At 54.9% G+C, this 20,233-nt stretch overlaps 1 protein-coding gene across 1 annotated transcript; it reads left to right on the plus strand.

The window, feature by feature from the left end:
• The first annotated feature begins 8,515 nt into the window (after window positions 1–8,515).
• NAALADL1 (N-acetylated alpha-linked acidic dipeptidase like 1) lies at window positions 8,516–20,211 on the plus strand. The gene is made up of 18 exons (XM_053925352.2): window positions 8,516–8,719; window positions 8,806–8,978; window positions 9,065–9,186; window positions 9,529–9,651; window positions 11,487–11,770; window positions 11,864–11,965; window positions 12,712–12,797; window positions 12,915–13,034; window positions 16,615–16,700; window positions 16,784–16,847; window positions 16,931–16,998; window positions 17,195–17,286; window positions 17,363–17,453; window positions 18,532–18,613; window positions 18,696–18,869; window positions 18,944–19,031; window positions 19,139–19,231; window positions 19,540–20,211. Exons 1-18 carry the CDS (start codon window positions 8,520–8,522, stop codon window positions 19,724–19,726), a joined length of 2,235 nt encoding a protein of 744 aa, XP_053781327.1. The 5' UTR covers window positions 8,516–8,519; the 3' UTR covers window positions 19,727–20,211.
• Window positions 20,212–20,233: the final 22 nt, after the last annotated feature.

Genomic DNA, 20,233 nt, shown 5'->3' on the forward strand with positions numbered 1-20,233 from the left:
CCCACGACAGAGCTCCCTGCTTGGCAGAATGGGTACCATCCTGGAGCTTGGTGAGTCCCTCTGAGGGCCATGGAGGTTCTGTGCACATCGTGAGGACAGGAATGGTGACATTTAGGCCGCCTAGCAAGGTTCAATGGAACAGAGAGCACATTCATAGACTCCACACCACAACCCACAGCCCGTCAGCGCCTGGGTGGAGCGCAGTGTGAAGGACACACCTGAGATCGCTTACCACTTGTCCTCTAACTGGATTGTGCCCCTTCATTCTGCCAGAAGATGCACAAGATTCTGAGAAATCTGAGAGTGAAAAATGGTGTAAATTCCATCTACTGACTTATGACTTCATGATCTGGGGAGAAGCTGTTACTTCAAGTCTGCTTGGTGGGAGACCTCATACCACCTCGGAAGCATCCTCAGGCTCAGCCCAGCTCCAGCTTCACTGCAGACCCCGCCAGGGGGTCCCAGGGGAGGCAAGTTTGCTCAGCCGAGAGAAGCATGGGCTGAGTTCAGGCTGCAGAAGGGGGCAGGAAGGGAGACGGTGAGCATCACAGGCAAGAGCATGGCACTGAGCCCTGGCTGGGGTGGTTCAGTGGACTAAGGGCCAATCTGCAGACTGAAAGGTCGCCGGTTCAGTTCTCAGTCAGGGCCCATGCCTGGGTTGTGGGCCAGATCCCCATCTAGGGTCATATGAGAGGCAAACACGCATCGATGTTTCTCTCCCTCTATTTCTCCCTCCTTTCCTGTGTCTCTAAATTAAATAAATAAAATATTTTTTTTTAAAAAGGGCATGGCACTGGGGAAAGTTTGCGACGGTGTCGGCAAGTGAGGCCCCTGGCTGGTCTGAGCAGAGGCTTGTTCGAGGATGGTGGAATATTATGTGGGTTAGAGCCAATGGTGTCCGTAATGGACGGTCTTGGATGCCAAACTATTTGCTTCTCAGTGTCCAACTTAGACGATTTCTATACCAAAAGTGGGAGGGATTCTCCACTTTTTATAAGCTTCTCTAGGGTTCCTTTACTTGGTGCCATCCCATCCCGCACCAACACCCCCACCCCCACCCCTTGCCTTTGCAAGGATCTGATTGGCTGGACAGAACTGGTAGTGGAGGCTCTCCAGGCTGGAGTCTGCCCATAGAAAACCAGATAAGGGGAGGCTGATGGGATGATGGATGTGGCTCACCAACCAGGCTTCTGTTTTCCTCAGTCTCCTCGGGGCAGACGAAGAGCCCGTTCTAAGCCCATTGAGAAGCCAGTGGTGCAGCCTGTTGAGGAGCAGAAGCTGGAAGACCCTCAGGTCTTTGGGGAGCTGGTCACAGAGGTGACAGGCAGGGTGGCAGGAGGCCTGGTGAAACTCTTCTTTCCCTGCCTGGGTGGAGATCTGAACTCCCAGCCATTGCTCCAGGGTGTGGGAGGACCCAGGCCCTTGGGCTGCCAGCCTCATGTCGCTTAGGTCACCATGTTCCCTTCTCTGCCAAAGCCACCTTCTTCAGAGCCAAAGCTAGATTTGCAACCAGAACCCACTGTCAAGTTCCTGTCCACACTCCTGAGCGCAGCGGAGTCCCTTGAGCCCAAGCACCCTGAAGAGTAAGGCTGTGAGCGTGTGCAGGGGAGGGAGGCCGATGGTGCTTCTCTCCCCGCCCCCCCCCCCCCCTATTAACACTCAGGCCTGAGCCAGGACTCAGCCCTGGAGTGTGCAGAGGGGAAGCCCACATAGGACTGAAGAAGCCTGGGCTTTGAGCCGCAACCCCCCCCCCCCCCCCCACTTTCTGACCACCCATTCTCTCCCAGCCTATTGATCCTCTGGTCCCTCCCTCACTGCACACCCTCCCTAGGGACTTGGAGATCCAGGAGAGCCGGTTCCTGGATAAGGAAGACTGGGGTGCCCAGCGAACCTCAGAGGAAATTGGCTATTTGCAGAATGCTTGCAAGAGGTGAGCCAGTTCAGGGCAGGTGGGGCCAGGTAGGGTGACAGGGCTTTCCCCCAAGGAAGTCAGCGCCTGGGGCTTGCCGGCTGCTGCGGGTTTGCACCTTTACTTGTCCCTCTTCTTTCCCTCCTCCCCCTGCTTTCTCCTTGCACTACTCTGGATGACCTCCTTGCTGGCCGGCAGGTTTCTTCCTCCTGGCCTTTGGTGTCCTTCTCCTGTGTTAGCGGGGCCTGCCCACACGTGTGGGGGCCACAGCTTTCTCCTGTCAATTGACTCCATGCCCACGTGCCTGGGCATTGGGTAGTCTATAATGCTGCCTGCTAGGGACCCCGCCTTTAATTGTTCAAGAACTTGAGGGGTAGTGTGGTCTGTGGGGAGCAGGTCTGTTCACTGCATGTCAGACTCGGGCTCGGGCCTGCACATGACCCCACGGCTGTTTGCCCGTCTGTGGTAGTGCCAGGGTCAGTGTCCCCCTGGAGACAGCGGTCCGGGGAAGTGTGATGCCGTTTCCCCAGGGTGCCGCCCAGGCTCCAACAGCCGTGGTTCTAAGGGGTCAGCAGTGCGTTTGCTCGCACGCCACTGACTCAGAGGGCTTGGGCAGGGCCGGTCCCACACAGGACTCACACAGAGTCTTGTCGCAGCCCCACTGCAGCCCGGCAGGCTGGGGTGGCTTATCCCAGCCTGTGTGAGGCAGCAGCCTGCCTTTCTCTTGCTAGAGAAGAGAAAAAGCATACTTTGTCTCTGTCAGGGCCCCTGCCAGGAGTCACAGGGGAACAACTCCCTCCCCATCTGTGGCTTTGCCAGAACAATGTGGGGGTGCAAAAATAACTTTCTCTCACCTTCTAAGTTCTTCTAGCTGGGCTAATAATCAAATTAACATGAGACAGACTAAAAGGTGAAAATGTCCAAAATTTATTACAGTGTACATGGGCGGGGGCGGGGGGGTGCTGTAAGATATAAGGCCCGAGACTATGCCATTCTGGACAAAGGAGAGGGAGGCAGGGCTCTGGGACTTTGGCCAGGCCACCCAGAAACAATGGGACGCTGAGGGCTTCTGACAGGCTTTGCTAGGTTTCCTTCTGCCTGCCACATTTAGTCAACATTACGATGCTAAGGTGATAGGGCCTTCCTTTTACGTAGGTTTTTCTATCTCAATTCCTTTAGGCAGGTAGGGGAGGGTCAAAGTATCTGAGTCTGTTGTTTCTTAATAACCAGCATGAAAGTCAATATCCCAAAAGCCATATTTTGGTAAGACTGGGCTCTGGGTGAAACCCAGGTCTCAGATGGCTGTGCCAGGTGACACAGACCATGCAGGAGTCATGGGTCGGGAGGGTGGGGCTGCCTAAGACAGGAGTTGGGGGACTGAGGGGGCGTCTTTCTTTCAACCCTAGGCTTCAGGAGTCACTGAGCACTATTCAAGCAGACAACCTGGCTCTGAGGGAGAAGCTGCAAAACCTGGTGAGATCTTCTCCCTTCACTATGCCTCCTCCCTGCTCCCCAGCCCAGCTCCCATGCTAGGCAGCCTCAGGCAGCCCTGCCCAGGTCAGCTACCCACCTCGAGCCCCTGCAACCCTTTGTTCTAGCCCGACACCTTGTATAAGAACCTGAAGGAAGAAGGGAAGGCGGTCCAGGAGGGAGCCCAGGAGCCCATGCCATCCAGGGAACTAGGTTCTTCCAGGTGGACAGGTAGCACCGTGGCGAGTGATGAGGGAGGGTATACCTCACTCCCCTTGCCCGAAACAACCTAGTGCCCAGAAGGCACCCCATGACCACAGAAACCCCATGTCAGCCTTGGACGGGCCCAAGGCCAGAGACTGGACACCTCAGGAAGCCACTCCTACATGTCCTCTCCAGATTCCAGCAATAAACTTCCCCACAGCTGAGCGGTGGCTCCCCAGTGTGTCTGTGGGATGGCGCAGGAGGCCTCCAGCTCCAAACTTAGCTTGGTCCCCCGACTGGCCTCTGATGTCCCCCCACCTCCCTGGGTTTGCTGGTTCTGAACTTCCCCCAACCCAGAGGAGGTTCCAGGTCAAGTTAGTGTCAGCCTCAAGGTCAAAGTCCCAGCGATAAGCTCTGGGGCAGGACTGGAAGGGGGCCACACACCCTCCCGGGGAGGATGGAGGCTCCAGGTCTAACTCCAAAGGGCAGACATACTAGGGAGGAGCAAGAAGAACCACTTCCCACCATGTGACCCCATTGGATAAGTCTGTAACCCTTTGTAAGTCAAGTCATGGGGGGGGCGGGGCGGGGCGCTGGTTAGTGAGACCTCCTTGAAGGGCGCAACACCCTCAGGCTGGAGATGCTTCTGGAATTTGAATTCCCACTCTCACCCCCCAGCCAGGGCCTCCTCCCTTCATCTAAGGGGATCCCCAGTCCTGGGTCACAGACTCACCCCCTGAACCTCCCGAGGACCGGCTGCTTGAGCTCCCAGCTCTGGTCGGTCACTGTGCCCCACAGGCCCACAGCCCTCAGCCTGACATCTGTCTTGTCCCAAGGAGCCTTTCTAGGAGGGGTAAAGTGACCCACTAGGGGGAGGGGGCAGAGGAAGGGGAGGGGAAGGACAAGGGTGTGTTCTCAGGAGGGAGTCCATCTGTGTGCTGTGATACTTGATGCCAGGAGAGAGAGAGAGAATAGGTAGAATAGTCAAAAACACAGAAATAATTCCCATACTACTAGACAAGGAGCGAGCTTCAGGGTTTCTTGCTTTGTTTTTAAACTCCTTAATGAGAAGAGATAACAACCAGTAAGATGACAAAGCCACTTTAAGTGAGAATACAAGAAACCGACACACATAGGTATCAAGTGGGGAAAAAAGAAGGAATCCTGAAATAAGATTGCTATTATTTCAAGGGATACAAAATTGGCCAATACTGTGTAGGGTGACTTGTTTCAAAGCCCCAGACCCCCAAGGCGACATCACTCATTGGGCAGATATCCTCTAGCATGTCATGGGAAGGCCTGTGACCATTTTTCTGCTCTATACCTGCTCCCGGAGGCCACTGGCCAAGCGGATGGAAATTCGGGTTTGTGTCCCCTCCTCAGATTTGGTCTGACTTAAACCAGGCCCCATGGGATCGTGCCCAGGCCAGTAACGCGTAACAGACTTGATGAGTGAAGGTTTGACCTGGCCACAGCTTCAGGCTGAGCCAGCTGACTTCTCTTCACAGCCCACCTCTCCCCAGGCCAGCTCCACCCTCCTTGCCTGGATGGCTTTAGGCATCCCAGGGGTCCCTCACCATCCACTTCCTGGCTGGTTCTCGACCAGTGTTCTAGCCGACCAGTGACCCCACAGCATAAACAGCCCTCTTGCCATTTTCCTGAAGGGAGTCATCCAATACTGAGATTAAGGGGGATCATTGGGCCAACAGCCTAATGGTTTAAAAATGTAACCATTTAAGGACTACTAGCAACAATACATGGTCATCAGGATGGTCCCATTCGAACCTGCTTCCTCTAAAAGCCTCTAGTGTCTCAGCCTGGGAAAGCAGGCCCATGTGGCTGCACAGACAGAGCTCAGCGGCAGCAATGGTTCTGTTACAGGCCCCCTCCTCATCCCCAGTCTTCTCTAAACCACAGGAGTTGCTGGCAGATGCCCTAAAGCATCCTGGCTACAGTGGCCAGGCCCCCAGCAGTGCACTGCCCTGAGGGGCTCAGTCCCTAACAGCTACTCCTGCTGATGACTCGTCCCAGCTGCACTGCAGCCCAGTCTGCAAGGCCCCAGTCGGCAAGGCCCTCTGTGGGGGGAGGTCCCAGAGCAGAGCTGCCCAGGCCCCAGGGCAGTACTGGGTCTTTGAATTCACGTGCATGTGTGTGTGTGTGTGTGTGTGTGTGTGTGCGAGCACACACACACACACACACACACACACACTCCTCCCAGAACTGCTGGTCAGAGCAGGCTGCTGTGTCAGTCACAAGCTGGGCCTGGAGCTTCCAGGCCTCTCAGTCATCAGGACACTGGGGCTGGGTTGGCCAACCCCTCCTGTGACCCCAGGTGGGATCTCTCTTGTGAGGGTGGAATGGAATGCCTCCCCCCAGTGACTGAGAGGGACTGAGAGGGGTGCAGCTCATGCACAGGACTACAGGAGGTGTGGCCACTCAGTAGTGTTGGGGCTTGTTCAGATGGAGCTGCTTCCCCGTGACTGCCCAGGACACCCCTTAAATACCCAGCAGCTGGAGCACGCAGGCCCAGGGTTGAGCGGTGCTGCTTCAGGTCCGCTTTTCCTCCTTTCTGCGAGGATTTGGCGAGCGCCTCCTAGGCGCTTCCGTCCAAAGGAGAGAAGATGGAGTCTGGGGCCAGGACGGATTTCGGGTTCCTTCTGAAGGCACAGTCAACAGGATTTTCCCATAGCCTCCAGGTGGAGTCTGAGAGAAAGACGAGTAGAGACTTTTGGCCTGAGAGTCCAGACGGATGGAGCTGCCATGAACTAAAGCGGAGCTATGGGAGGACGGAATTTGACGGGAAGACCGGAGCCAAGTTCTGGGCATCTCAGTGCGAGCTGACCCTGGACCACTAAGTGGGGCTGTAATGCCGGCGGCCGGGTAGGCTCCAGCTGACTCCAACAGCCTGAGCTGGAGTCCCTGGGCGTCTGGGACGCGTGCACACACATAACACTCAGGCAGAGTCGCCCACTTAGATGTCACATGCTCCTGTCTAGACGTCGTGTTTGTGACTTCACTTGTTCAAGGGACTAAAAACCTTCCATGAGGGGGTTGGGCGGGACCAGGAAGCTGCTGCCTCCTGGTGTCATCACCACGCCCTGTCTCTTCCTCATCAGCCTGCCTGGTGGTGACATTCCCCCTGTGTCCTCACAGGAATGTGCGTGCTCTCCACACAGAGAGGCTTCTGATAAGATCCAAGGTCAATATTCTGGGTGCTGATAATCACCTTGCCAACAACAGTGGCTTCCCATGTGCATCCAGAAGTCACAGATCACACTGCACCCCACCCCTGCACCCACCCCCAGGCCTCCAGAGCTGACATGCCAAGCCTCCAGACCCAGGGAAGAGACCCAGGGAAGACGGGCCTGCTGGGGCAGGGGGCAGCTGGGGCTGGGAGCAGGAAGGGGCTGTTTCTTGAGACGGCTGTGAAACCCCACACACAAATACCCACTAAGCCCGCCACGGCCCAGCTTCCCCAGCTCTTCAGGGGCCTTTGGGCCTGTCAATGGGACGCAGCCTGGCTGGGTGCCAAGGCAGGATGTCACACGGGATGTGAGAGGATTAGTCACAGCTTGAGCCGCCCGGACCTTCCCAGCTCTGCCTGGCTCTCTGTGAGGTCTGGAAGAGGCTCAGTATTTGTGCTGACTACTTGGTCCCCCTGCCACGCCTTTGCCCATGCTAGGCCATTGGTGCAGTTGGCCGGACCCTTGTCTCCTCTGCGTGCTGACTTCCTCCTCATCTTTGGCAGATCCCCTCTAAGGGTCCCTCCTAGCCAGAATTCCTCATTCTCCTTCCCGGGGAACACAGGATTGGTCCTCCCTCTGTAGGGGCACTTACCACAAGGTTGAGTCCAAAGCCTGTCTGTCTCCCCTGCTGGCCTTGAGTTCCAGAGCACCTTTGCTTCCTCAGGCCCTAGTATAGATCTGACATGGAGCTGAACGAATCAACGAGGCCTGCAGGTATAAGCGATAGAGTGAATAAATGGAGGATGGGTGGATGGGAAAGGGGTGGATAAGTGGGTGGGTGAGCAGATGGATGGGTAGATACGAGGGTGGGTAGTGGATGAATAGGTGGGTGGATGGATGAACAGATGGATGGATTCCAGATAGGGTCAGGGATGGAAGAGGAAGTCACTTTGCCAAGTAAGTGTGGGCTTCCCTTCTGTCCTCTAGAGCAGCCTCCCTTTCTAAGAGTTCCCCTTCCTCCTGTAAGCTGCGACAACTGCAGGCTAGACACAGAGAATTCTTCTGGGTCTCTCTTCTTCCTGTATGTCCAGACTTTGCATTTTAGGGGATCCCTCCCCCTCCCTCAAAGCAGGAGTGGCTAAAATATACTAAGCTTCCACTATGTACCAGATACTATGCTAGATATTTGTACAGATGTGGTCTTGTTTAATGAAAACAGAATCACAGTTTTGTAGAATAGGTTCTGTTACCTCCATTTTACAGCTAAGAAAACGGGCTTAGAAAAGCTAAGTGAACTAATTGCCCAAAGTCACACAGCTTATGTCTAGGAAGGATGGGATTTGAACGCAAAACCTGCTCAAGCAGCCAGTGCTGGATGTGCTGGAGGTCAAACGACACCACGGAGACAGAGGTGGGAACGGTGGGCAGCAAGCACAGCCCTGCGCTGGCCACAAGGGCTCTGAGTTCCAGTCCTGGCCTGGCCTCTGTTTTATTGGGACACCCTGGATGAGACCTGGTCCCTCTCTGGGCTTCAGGGCCCCTGTGTGGACTTGATGCCCCTGCAGGTCTTTTCTGGTGAACGATACAGACTTTGAGGGGGTGTGAACAGCTCCTGGCCCTCCCTGAGGGGTGCTCCCTCACCTTCCCTGATAATAGGGGGGCCAAAGGGCAGGGCCTTCTTGGGGTAATGGTTAACTAGATCTGACACCCCATCTATAAGAAGCCACCCTGGCTGGCCAAGACTCCACAGGATGCCGTGGGTGAAGGTGCTTGGGGGGCTGTTGGGGGCAGCTGCCCTCTTGGGGCTGGGGATCATCCTGGGCCACTTTGCCATCCCCAAAGGGGCCAGCTCACCAGCCTTCAGTGACTCAGTCTCCCGGGACCTGGACCCAGAGATCCTCGAGACTGTAATGGGACAGCTGGATGCCAGCAGGATCCGGGAGAATCTTAGGTGAGAGGCCTGCCTACCTGCCCCTTCTGCTTGCCAGAGGCCCCTCCCTGACCCTGCACGGGCCCTTTCCTCTGCACACCCTGTAGAGAACTCTCCAGGAAGCCACACCTGGCCTCCAGCCCCAGGGATGAGGCACTGGTACAGCTGCTGCTGCGGCGCTGGCAGGACCCGGAGTCGGGCCTGGACTCAGCTGAGGCCTCCACGTATGAAGTGCTGCTGTCTTTCCCCAGTCAGGGGCAGCCCAACCACGTGACTATTGGTGAGGTCCTGCCTGCTCTGGCTCAGGGATGCCTGTAGGGTGCGGGAGCTGTGGGGTCCAGTCTTGACACTCCTCCCCTCCCACAGTGGGTCCCACCGGGGATGTCCTCTTCTCCTGTCGCCAGAGTGAAGCAAACCTGACTGGGGAGCAAGGGGGGCCTGATGTGGTACCACCCTATGCTGCCTACGCTCCTCCCGGAACCCCACAGGTGGGCCTAGAATACGCCCACCCCGCTGCTGTGGCCCAGCACTCCCCCTCACTCCAGCTGCTCCCATCCTGACCCCACCCCCAGAATTTACCTCCACACTCCATTGCTACTTCTTTCGCCCATCGCTTAGTCTCTCAACAAACACTAATAGCCCCTGCTCAAGGCCAGGCCAGATACAGGGCACCTGAACACAGAGGAAACCAGGTGTAATTGTCCTTACAAGCTCTCGGTGAGGTGGGGGAAACAATCTGAACCCTTCCTCCTGCCACCCAGCCTTCCCTCTCATTTCCCACTCTGTCTTTCCTGGGCCTGGCTCTAAGGATCACCTTCTCTTGGGACTAGGGCCTCCTTGTCTACGCCAACCGGGGCACGGAAGAAGACTTTAAGATACTGGAGGCTCAGGGTATCCAACTGAATGGCACCATTGCCCTGACCCGCTACGGGGGTGTAGGACGAGGCGCCAAGGTAAGCATCAGCCCTCAGTGCGGGCGGGGGGGGGGGGGGCGGGGGGGGGCGGGGCGCGGGGCTGGGTAGGGACAGGGGCCGAGCAGTGGACAGGGGAAAGTGAGAGGAAGGGGAAGGGGCAGTGCTGAGTGGTGGGAGGAGTTCCATTTGTTATGCCGCTGATGCGCTGTGTGACCTCGGGTGCCTCCTCTTAACCTCTCTGAGCCTTAGGAAAGTTTTCAGCTTTGATATTTTGGGAGTCTAAGTCCCCCTGTGAAGTAGTTCTTCCGAATATTCAACTTAAATCCCTCCGCTTGCCCTTCCCCCAACCTGCCTCTTTTCCATTACAAATTTTGACTAAATGTTACATGTCTATGGTTGTAGCATTTTTAAAAATATAAAGAGGTCCAGAGTGAAAGACAGTGCTTAGTGGATACAGAATTTCAGATTTGCAGGGAGAACGGAGTTCTGGGGACGGATGGTGAGGACGGTTGCACAGCGACGTGAATGCACTGAACACCACGGGCCTGTACGCTTTAAGATGGTTAAGACAGTAAATTTTATGTTAGGCATACTTTATCACAGTTTTTACAGAAGTGTCCGAGATAAGAGCTGAAAAAAAGAAAAAGAAAGAAAACAGAAAAAAGGTGGGGGGACAGGCATGATGGAATTTCCAGTTTAAGGAAAAAAAAAACGGTTTATGAAATATCTATCCAGAGTTTCTTTTGGAAGAAGCACATATGAATATATATTCTTTTTTAAAAAAGATTTTACTTAGTTTTAGAGAGAGGGGAAGGGGAAAGAGGGGGTGAGATACGTCATTGTGTGCTTGCCTCTCACGCGCACCCTGCTGGGGACCCGGCAGCCCAGGCCTGTGCCCTGCCAGGGAATGGAGCCGGCGACCCTTTTGGTTAGCAGGCTGGCACTCAATCCACTGAGCCATACCAGCCAAAGCTGAATATATATTCCTATTTCCCTTTCTTTTTACATAGAAGTAGCAGACTATACCCCCTGTTCTGAAATGTGCTTTTTTCACCTTAATACATTTTGGAAATCATCCCCAATTGGTACATAAGCTCTGTCCTTGTTCTGCTTTTTAAAAAGGTACTGTTTTGTTTTTATTGTGGCAAAATATGTGTAAGAAAATGTACTGCTTTACCCACCTTCAAGTGCACAATGCAGTGGCCTGAAGAACACTCACAAAACCGGGCAGCCCTCCCCACCATCCACCTCCAGAACTCTCTCATCCTTCCAGGCTCTGTCCCCATCACACACTCACTCTTCTTCCCCTCTCTGTCCCTGGTAACCTCTCTTCAACCCTCTGTCTCTGTGATTTGCATCTTCTTGGTGTTTCCTATAAGAGGAAGCATGTGGTATTTGTCCTTTTATGTCTGCCTTATTTCCTCTAGCATAAGGTTTTCAAGGTACATCTGGGTTGTATGAGATTTCCTTCCTTTTTGGGGCCGAATAATAGTCCCTTGCATGTTATATACCACGTTTTGCTTCTCCATCCATCTGTCGATGGACACTTGAGTTGTTTCTACCTCTGACCGTTGTGAACAGTGCTACTACGAACATGGGTGGACCGCACGTCCTTGTTCTCTGATACAGCTGCACAGTGTTCCCTGGTAGGGTGCAGGGTGCCCCCGTTTATTCACCCAGCGCCCCCTGATAAGCCCCGGCTTGCCTATGCCCGGCAGTCTCTCGCTCTCTGGAGCAGCACTGTAACAAATGACTTGGGCAAGCATCATCCTGCCAGTGGGAAGACAGAGCTGTCATGGCTTCCATGGCGAGCAAAGTAGGGCGTGCATCCTCCTTACCCCTCCGCCTAAACTAGCCTCCTCCTCCTGCTATAGGCCGTCAATGCCGCCAAGCACGGGGTAGCTGGGGTGCTGGTGTACACGGACCCCGCAGACATCAATGATGGCCGGAGCTTGCCCAACGAGACCTTCCCGCACTCCTGGCACCTGCCTCCCTCGGGGGTGGAACGAGGTTCCTACTATGAGTATTTTGGGGACCCTCTGACTCCCTACCTTCCAGCCAACCCATACTCCTTTCGCCTGGACCCTGCCTCTGCCCCTGGATTTCCCCCAATTCCCATTCAGCCCATCGGCTTCGAGGACGCAGAAGTCCTTCTCTGGTGAGCTTGTGCCCTGGCCTCTCCTGCCCATCCTCCAATGGCCTCCAAACTTCAACCTGCACACCCATATTTGCTACCCTCCCTCACCCTCAGTAACCTGCAAGGAGTCTCGGCCCTGGCTGCCTGGCAGGGAGCACTGGGCTGTGACTACAAGTTGGGGCCAGGCTTCCAGCCTGATGGTGTCTACGCAGGCAGGTGAGATGGGGCCCCTCCTCCCTCAACTCAACTCTCCCCTTCCCTTATTAGGCTGCCCGACCGGAGTTTCTCCTCTGCCCATTTTTTCCAGCCTTTCCCTGTCGGCTCTCTCCCAAACCTTCTCCTGACTCCAAAATATCTGTCTTGTTTTGGGGGGAACCGGTGAAACAGCTGCATGGCCCCCAAGTTCCTGCAGGGTCCCCCCACCTTATCTCAGGCCTCTACTCTCCAGTCACCCTTCTCTTGAACACACCAAGCTGGTTTCCCAATCAGGGCCTCTGCACTTGCTGTTCCCTCTGCGGGGAACACTCTTCCCGACGCTCATGGCTTGCACCTGCCACCCGGTAACTTCTCACACGTCAACTTCTTAGTGTGGTCCCAGGCCCCTTCACCTCCTGCAGCTGTCCACTTCCTGGGGTCTGGCTGGCTCAGGAGAGGGAGGCCCCCCGAAGGCTGAGTCCATGTCTGTCGTCGCCCAGAGCCTAGTGCGGCGCTGGCAAGCGCTGACTGAGTCCCTGATAAATGCTCACCAAGAGAGCGAGCGAGCGAATCACGGAAAAGGAGACAGGAACCAGAAGAGTTGGGCTCCAGCCTTGCTGCCTCTCCTGGCACGTCTGGATGGGATCTCGTCCTGTTCCATTCCGCCCTGGGCCTCAGTTTCTCCTGCACTGGGGCAATGCGTGGGGCGGTAAGGTTTGAGGGCAGTGAGCAGGACCAACAGTCGGTCGCCCCCTCCACTTCCACAGCCAGGTGAATGTGAGTATTCACAACCGCCTGGAGCTGCGGAACTCCTCCAATGTCCTGGGGATCATCCGCGGGGCTGTGGAGCCTGGTGAGCGCCCCCTCTCGGCTCCCCGTGCCCGGGACCGCCCCGCTCCGAGCGCCCTGGCCACGCCCCCTTCGGGGCCTGGCCGACTCCGCCCTCTTCTGACTCCACTCCCCTCACCAGACCGCTACGTGCTGTATGGAAACCACCGGGACAGCTGGGTGCACGGGGCCGTGGACCCCAGCAGCGGCACTGCTGTCCTCCTGGAGCTCTCCCGCGTCCTGGGAACCCTGCTGAAGAAGGGTGAGGCCGCCCCCCTCCCCTGGTCCAGGGACTCTCCCCTCAGGAGTTCACCTCCAAGCCCACTCCTTTCTAGCTCTGGGCATCCTGTCCCGCCACCTCCCTCTCATTCTCCAGTGCCCACTTGTGCCAAGCCTGAGGGCCCTGGGGACAGACACGCACGGACTCCAGCCCTGGCTTCGAGTAGCGCAGTGTGGACCCTTGACTAATTCACTCAGTAGCTTCTGAGAGCCTGCGCATGCCCCTCGATGAACGATGCCCAGGTGCTGCTGTGAGCAAGGCAGTGCCCAGACCCTGCCCTCCGGGAGCTTCAGCCAGTTCAGGCAGGGATGACAGTCATTAACTCAACGGATGTGTCTCCGTGCCCACTACATGTCAGGCCAGTTCTAAGCACGGGGACCCACAGTGAGCACCCCAGGGTTCCTGCATGTAATGACAACGGTGATGCGTGGAACAGAGAAACATATCTGAGCGGCTTTCCAGGTGCAAGTCAGGGGGCAGTTCGGAGCTCCAGGCTGAGGCCACACTATGTGGCAAGGAGGGACTGGACCAGGTGGAGAGCCAGCAGGGCCAGTTCGGAGTTCTATCCAAGGGCGGCAGGGAGCTGGCCAGGGATTTCAATCGAGAGAGCGACAGGATGGAGTCCCAATTTTACATGGCTTCCTCTGCTACAGTGGGGGAGGTATGGGGGGCAGGCGCGGTGTGTCAGACGGATCAGAGGCCTTGCCATCCTCAGAGACAGGGGAGGTGGGAGCTTGGACCAGGTAGGGGCGGTGGGAAGGAGACACAGTGTGAAGACCTGGGGTCTGCTGGTGACAGAGGTCTGCCGGGTGTCTGGGTTTGGGTCTGAGCAGCCAGTGTGTGTGGTGGGGCCCTTTATGAGGAACAACACAGGGTCGGAGGACTGATGGCTGAGCTGGGAGAAGAACGGAATTCGGTGCCTCACATAATGACTTTTTTTGTTTCTTTTTTATTGTGCTAAAATATACGTACCGTAAAATTTACCCTTTTGACCCCCCCCCCAATGTTTTAATTGTGAAGTTTAAGGACTTAAGACCATACTTTGATGTAACTACCTCCCAAGCACAGGCAGGCTGGGGGACCCTTGATTCTCCATGTTCGATGTTCAAAGGGTGTGCAACATTGTAATTTCACATCTTGTGTGTGCTACAAAGTTATCACCCCCAAAAGTCCAGTTACTCTCCGTCACCACACAATTGCCCCCCTTCACCCTATTCGCCCACCACCCGACCTTCCCCTTTGGTAACCACCGATCTGTTCTCTGTATCTTTGAGTTTGTTTTTGTTTTACTTCATTTGTTTGTTACCTTCTAGCCGTTTTCAGGTGTACGATGCAGTGGCATTAAGTACCTTCACAATGCTGTGCCGCCGTCAGCACCGTCCATCTCTAGAACATTTTCCACCTTCCATTTTGCATGGCATTCTGAAGTACTAACAATCTAATTTGAATTGGTACTAACTTAATTTCAATCACATGCAAAACCCCCGCTCCTATAAAGCTCTGTCCTTCCCCTTTATGTTATCGATGTCACGCATTACATCTTTACAGATTGCGTGCCCATTCTCGTATTGATTTTGAGGTGCCCAGAAGACACTGTAGGGGAGAGGGCAAGCAGACAGCTGAAGGTGCTGGCCTCCAGGTTTGAAAGAAACTGCAGAGTGGGTGGCATAAATGGTGTGTGAAAGCACAGGTGTGGTTGTGATTTACTGATGGGGTGGACAGTGCGGAGAAGAATCTGTGGAGAGAGGCCAGGCTTTTGACCTGACCCCCTTTGCTAGTGCAGGAATGTCTGTCTTTGTTATTACGGTTGTTAAGCGTTTTATTTTGAAATAATTTCACTTACAGAGAGTTGTAAAACCAGCACAAAGAAGCCTTGTAAGCCCTTCAATCAGATATTCCTAATATTAATGTATTGCCTTGTTTGTTCTCTCTTTATTTACATTTTTCAAAATGTTTTTATTTATTTATATACAGAGGGGAATGGAGGGAGAGAGAGAAAGAGAGGGAGAGAAAGATCAATGTGCGGTTGTCCCTCACATGGCCCAGGCCTGCAACCCAGGCACGTGCCCTGACTGGGAATCGAGCTAGCGACCCTTTGGTTTGCAGCCCATGCTCAATCCACTGAGCTGCACCAGCCAGGGTTCTCTTTATTTACATTTTTTTCCCCTGAAGTGTTTGAAAGTTGCAGAAGTGCTGCACCTTTACCCATAAACATGTCATTGTGTATCTCGTGAAATAACCACAGGGGCATATCAGAATCAGGAAATTAATGATTTTGTCGTTGTTCCTATAATGACCTTTAAAGCAAAAGAATCTTGTGGTTCAAGAGCCACCCAGGACTGCCTGGCGCACGCGCAGTAGTTGCATGTGTTCTGTATAGTAGTTCTTCAGCTGTTCTTTCTTGATTCTGGTATCATGCTGTTGAATGTCCTTCAGTTCGGGTTTGTCGGATTAGATTTAGGGTATTCATTTTTGGCAGGGAAGCGTATGGGAATTTGTCATTGCAAGCATGTAATAATTTTATACTTACTTTTTTCACTTACAACACAAAAGACGAGGAATGATCAAAGGGGACTGAGCCGCAGCCAGAGGTGGGAGCACAACCGGGAGCACGTGTCACAATGGAGGGTGACGGGGCGTCTGGGGGAAGTCACAGGGCAAGCAAGGACCACCAAGGCTTTTGGGAGGTGGCTGGCGACTGTGGCAAGAGCAGCGTGGGCATAGAGACTGGAGATGGAAGCCAGGCTGCAGGAGGCTATGAGTGGGGCATTGATTAAGCCCCCTGGACTCTGCAGCCAGACCTTGGATTTGACCCCTGGCTCTGCTGCCTACCTGCAGTGTCACCCTGGGCAAATCATTTAACTTGTCTATGACTCAGTTTTCTCAGCTGTGAGATGGAGACAATAGTAGTCTCTCAAGGCGTTGTTGCAAGGGTTATCTCAATATGGATAAGGCCCTAGGTCACAGGGGTGTCAAACTCATTTTCATCAGGCACCACATCAGCCACGTGGTTGCCTTCAAAGGGCCAATTGTAATTTTAGGACTGTATAAATGTAACTACTCATTAACAGTTAAGAGAGAGCTCAGCGCTGCCGCCCTGTAGAAACAACGTGCTGGGCGGGATAAAACGAGGTGGAGGGCCGGATGGCGGGCCTTGTGTTTGCCACCAGTTCCCTAGGAGACCGTTAATCTATCGTCTCCAGGTGAAGAAGGTTATGGGTCAGTTTTTCATAGGGTGCATGGAGAATGGACTGCAGGGGGAGGGTCAGGAGGCCTCCTCAAAAGCATACCTAGAGAGAAGAGGCAGGGCATTCTGGCAAAGGGACCACCCGACGGAGGGAGATTAGCGTTGGGGGCAACGTTGAGGTGGTGCAGAGGCTTCCCAGCAGAGGGAGGCTGGGAAAGGAGCCTCTGGGAAGGCTTGGCTGGAGAGGTATCAGGACTTACCTCTTGGCTGCTCCGCCCCTTCCAGCTATCCCTCCTCTCCCTGTCCCCAACCTTTCCTATAAGTCACCCCAGAGGCGGGAGCCCCTGCCCCCCAGCCCTTTATCCTCATTCCCAGGCACCTGGCGCCCCCGCAGATCGGTCGTGTTTGCGAGCTGGGGAGCAGAGGAGTTTGGGCTCATTGGCTCCACGGAATTCACAGAGGTGAGTGAGCCTCCAGGGTGGGCGATCAAGGGGATCCCCAGGGCGGGGCAGTGCCAGGCTGACGTCACCCCTCCCACTCGCAGGAGTTCTTCAGCAAGCTGCAGGAGCGCACCGTGGCCTACATCAACGTGGACATCTCCGTGTTTGGTATGGGGGGCGACCAGGCTGACTGAGGAGGAGGGAAATAAAGGGGCTGGGGCTCTGATAGAGTCTCTCTGATCCTCCCACAGCCAACGCCACGCTGAGAGCTCAGGGAACGCCCCCGGTCCAAAGCGTCATCTTCTCTGCAGCCAAACAGGTGGAAGGGGCGGGGTCGGGCTGGTGCTTTTCTTAGGGGCTAGGGGATAGGGGCTGGGACTGAGGCTGGGGGTGGGACTTGTAGGACCCATCCCGACTGATCCTTGGCTGGAGACTAGGGTGGACGGGGCAGAGGTTCCCTTAATTGTTGGGTTTGGGGAGGGGCGGGGCCCAAGACTAGACTCCCTTCTGGTCAGATTCCTGCACCAGGCCCGGGTAGCCTCAGCATCTACGACAACTGGATCCGACATTTCAACCGTAGCAGCCCGGTGTATGGCCTGGTCCCCAGGTGAGCCCAGGGCCAGAACCGGGGATCCTGGTGGGCGGGCTGCCCAGCAGCCTCTAGCCCATCTTCCTTCCCGCAGCTTGGGCTCTCTGGGTGCTGGCAGCGACTATGCACCCTTCATTCACTTCCTGGGCATCTCCTCCATGGACATCGCCTACACCTATGACCGGGTGAGCAGCACCCCCTCAGTCTCCCAGCCTGATAGTTTGCTCCACCAGTCAGGCTGCTCTAGTGCAGCCTGAATCCCGCTCCACCAATCAGTCGCTGTGCTACCTCAGCCAAGCTTCCTAACTTCTCTGAGTCGGCTTATGCTCATCTACTTTATCCAATTTAATATGCTATTGATTGTGCCCTGGCCAGGTAGGTTGTTGGTTAGAGCACCGCCCAGGTATGCCAAGGTTGCAGGTTCAATCCTTGGTCAAGGCACATACCAGAAGCAACCAATGAGTGCATGTAAGTGGAACAACAAATCAATGTTTCCCCCTCCTTCTCTAAAGTCAATAAATTTTTAAAAAAGATTTTTAAATTGATTTTTAGACAGAGAGGAAGGGAGAAAGAGGGAGAGAAACATCAATATGTGGTTGCCTCTCATGCACCCCAGGCATGTGCCCTGACTGGGAATCGAACCAGCAATGCTTTGGTTTGCAGGCTGGTGCTCAATACACTGAGCCACACCAGCCAGGGCTCAATAAATAAAATTTAAATACATACTGTTGATTGTAAGATGCATTGTTATGACTCACACAAACCCACAGCCAACTAGTTGTAGGGTAATACTGACTATAAGACGCACTATGATTCCAGAGGTCCTAAAATGTGAAAAGTTGTTTATCTCAGAATAGATTAAGTAACAGTATAAAACAAGGACGAGCCACACTGTGAGAGTGAAATGAGGTGAGGGACGCAGAGTGCCCAGACTGTGTCTCCAAAAACAATTTCTCCCCTTCATGGCCACACAGCTCCTGGGTAGTGAAGCTGGATTTAAACCCTAACTCCAAAGCCCCAGGTTCTTTGTGAAATGGGAAACTGGCACCTGCCCCACTTCTGCCTCTTATTAGCTGTGTTACATCAGGCAGGTTACTTAACCTCTCTGAGCATCAGTTTCTTCTTCTGTAAAGTGAGAATTCTAGAACCTACCTCATAGATTGGGCAGAGACTTGATAATGTCCCCAAATTGTAGCTTACTGTAGGTACACCTCGTCCCTCTTCCCATCTCAAGCCTGTCACCTCTGGGCTTTGTTTCCCCAGAGCAAGACCTCTGCCCGCATCTACCCAACCTACCACACGGCCTTCGACACCTTTGGTTACGTGGACACGTTTGTGGACCCCGGTGAGGATAGGTGCAAGGGCATCCTGAGGCTGGAGGAGGATGGGCTGAAGACTGAGCCCTGGCCTTGTCACCCTCCCCGCAGGCTTCAGCAGCCATCTGGCTGTGGCCCAGACAGCGGGGAACGTGCTTCTTCGGCTCAGTGACAGCCTTTTCCTGCCTCTCAATGTCAGTGACTACAGTGAGACCCTCCGAAGCTTCCTGCAGGCTGCCCAGCAGGACCTCGGGGCGCTGCTGGAGCAGCACAACATCAGCCTGGGTACGAGGCCCCCTGACTTTGAGGCCCGGGGAAACCAGCACTTCCAGGGCTAAGACGCTGGCTGTACCCCACAGGGCCTCTGGTGACTGCGGTGGAGAAGTTTGAGGGGGCGGCTGTGGCTTTGGGCCAACACATATCAGCGCTGCAGAAGGTCACCTTCGAGTGAGCAAGGGCCGCAAGCTGGTATCTGGAGGGTGGCATCTGGGGCAGGATGCAGGCTGGCAGCTGGGCTGCTGGCTCCAGTGACCAACTGGTCCTGTCACCTCCAGTCCCCTGCAGGTCCGGATGCTCAATGACCAGCTGATGCTCTTGGAACGGACCTTCCTGAACCCTCGAGCCTTCCCAAAGGAACGCTACTACAGGTGAGACTCTCCCAAAGCTCTTGGGAGATGTGGTGGGGTGAGGCTGGGTAATGGGCATCAAGGAAGGAGAACGTCAGCATTTCACTGGCATTTAGGGGAATCAGGCTCAGAGGAGGGGATGCAAATCAGTCAAGGTCACCCGGTACTAGAACCTATACCTGCTGCCACCACTGCTGTAACCGCCCCAGCTTTTACAGGCAGCGGGAGGTGCTTTTCTGCCTAGTTTTATACAGCTGAGCCCATTCCAGGCTGAAGCTCTCATTTCTGACCCCCAAATGACCCTGATTCTTCCTTATTTCTCCTGTTAGCCATGTGCTCTGGGCACCACGCACCGGCTCCGTAGCCACATTCCCAGGGCTAGCCAATGCCTGTTCCACAGCCGTGAACACAGGCCCAGGATCTAAAGCCTGGGCTGAGGTGCAGAGGCAGCTCAGCATTGTGGTGGTGGCCCTGGAGGGTGCGGCAGCCACCCTGAGGCCTGTGGCTGACCTCTGACCCCGGCCCTCCTTCCTCAGCTCCCCCCCTTCACCCTATCCCTCTCCCACTCGAGTTTTCTTTGGGTGTGTCCCTGTTCCCCAGTGCCAAGAGAGGGCATGACCACAGGATCCCCTCAAGCTTCTGAGGCAACAGCTCAGGGTCCTACCAGTTGTGGTCACCTGAGGGGAGTGACAAGCCCTGGATGAATGTCTCCCTCAGTCTGGCTCTTGGTTGGCAGAGGGTGGAGAACAGGAGGTAGGGATGATAGGAACGGCAAACCCCCAATGGCTCTTGGTGGTGGGTGGGTGAGGAAAGGACGCATAATGCCAACCTCAGATGCCAGGTCAGTCTACCAGGGCCACCCCTCAGGGACCAGCAGGGAAACTGAGGCCCAGGGTAAATAGGACCTTCCCCACCCTGGGCTCCTCCACCCTCACACCCCTAGCATTTCTCAACTCCTCCCTGCCCTTCCCCCAATAAATCAAGCCTAGCTATTATCCTTACAAAAACAAGTCCCTTTTATTG

Source organism: Desmodus rotundus, chromosome 5 (genome assembly GCF_022682495.2).
Source record: "Desmodus rotundus isolate HL8 chromosome 5, HLdesRot8A.1, whole genome shotgun sequence".
NCBI lineage: Eukaryota > Metazoa > Chordata > Mammalia > Chiroptera > Phyllostomidae > Desmodus > Desmodus rotundus.

Excerpts from the sequence above, each read along its gene's own strand:
- NAALADL1 (XM_053925352.2), top strand. The coding sequence starts at position 8,520 with ATGCCGTGGGTGAAGGTGCTTGGGGGGCTGTTGGGGGCAGCTGCCCTC. Across the intron at positions 8,720-8,805 it reads AGGATCCGGGAGAATCTTAG|AGAACTCTCCAGGAAGCCAC; the intron begins GTGAGAGGCCTG and ends CACACCCTGTAG. Across the intron at positions 16,848-16,930 it reads CGTGGACATCTCCGTGTTTG|CCAACGCCACGCTGAGAGCT; the intron begins GTATGGGGGGCG and ends ATCCTCCCACAG.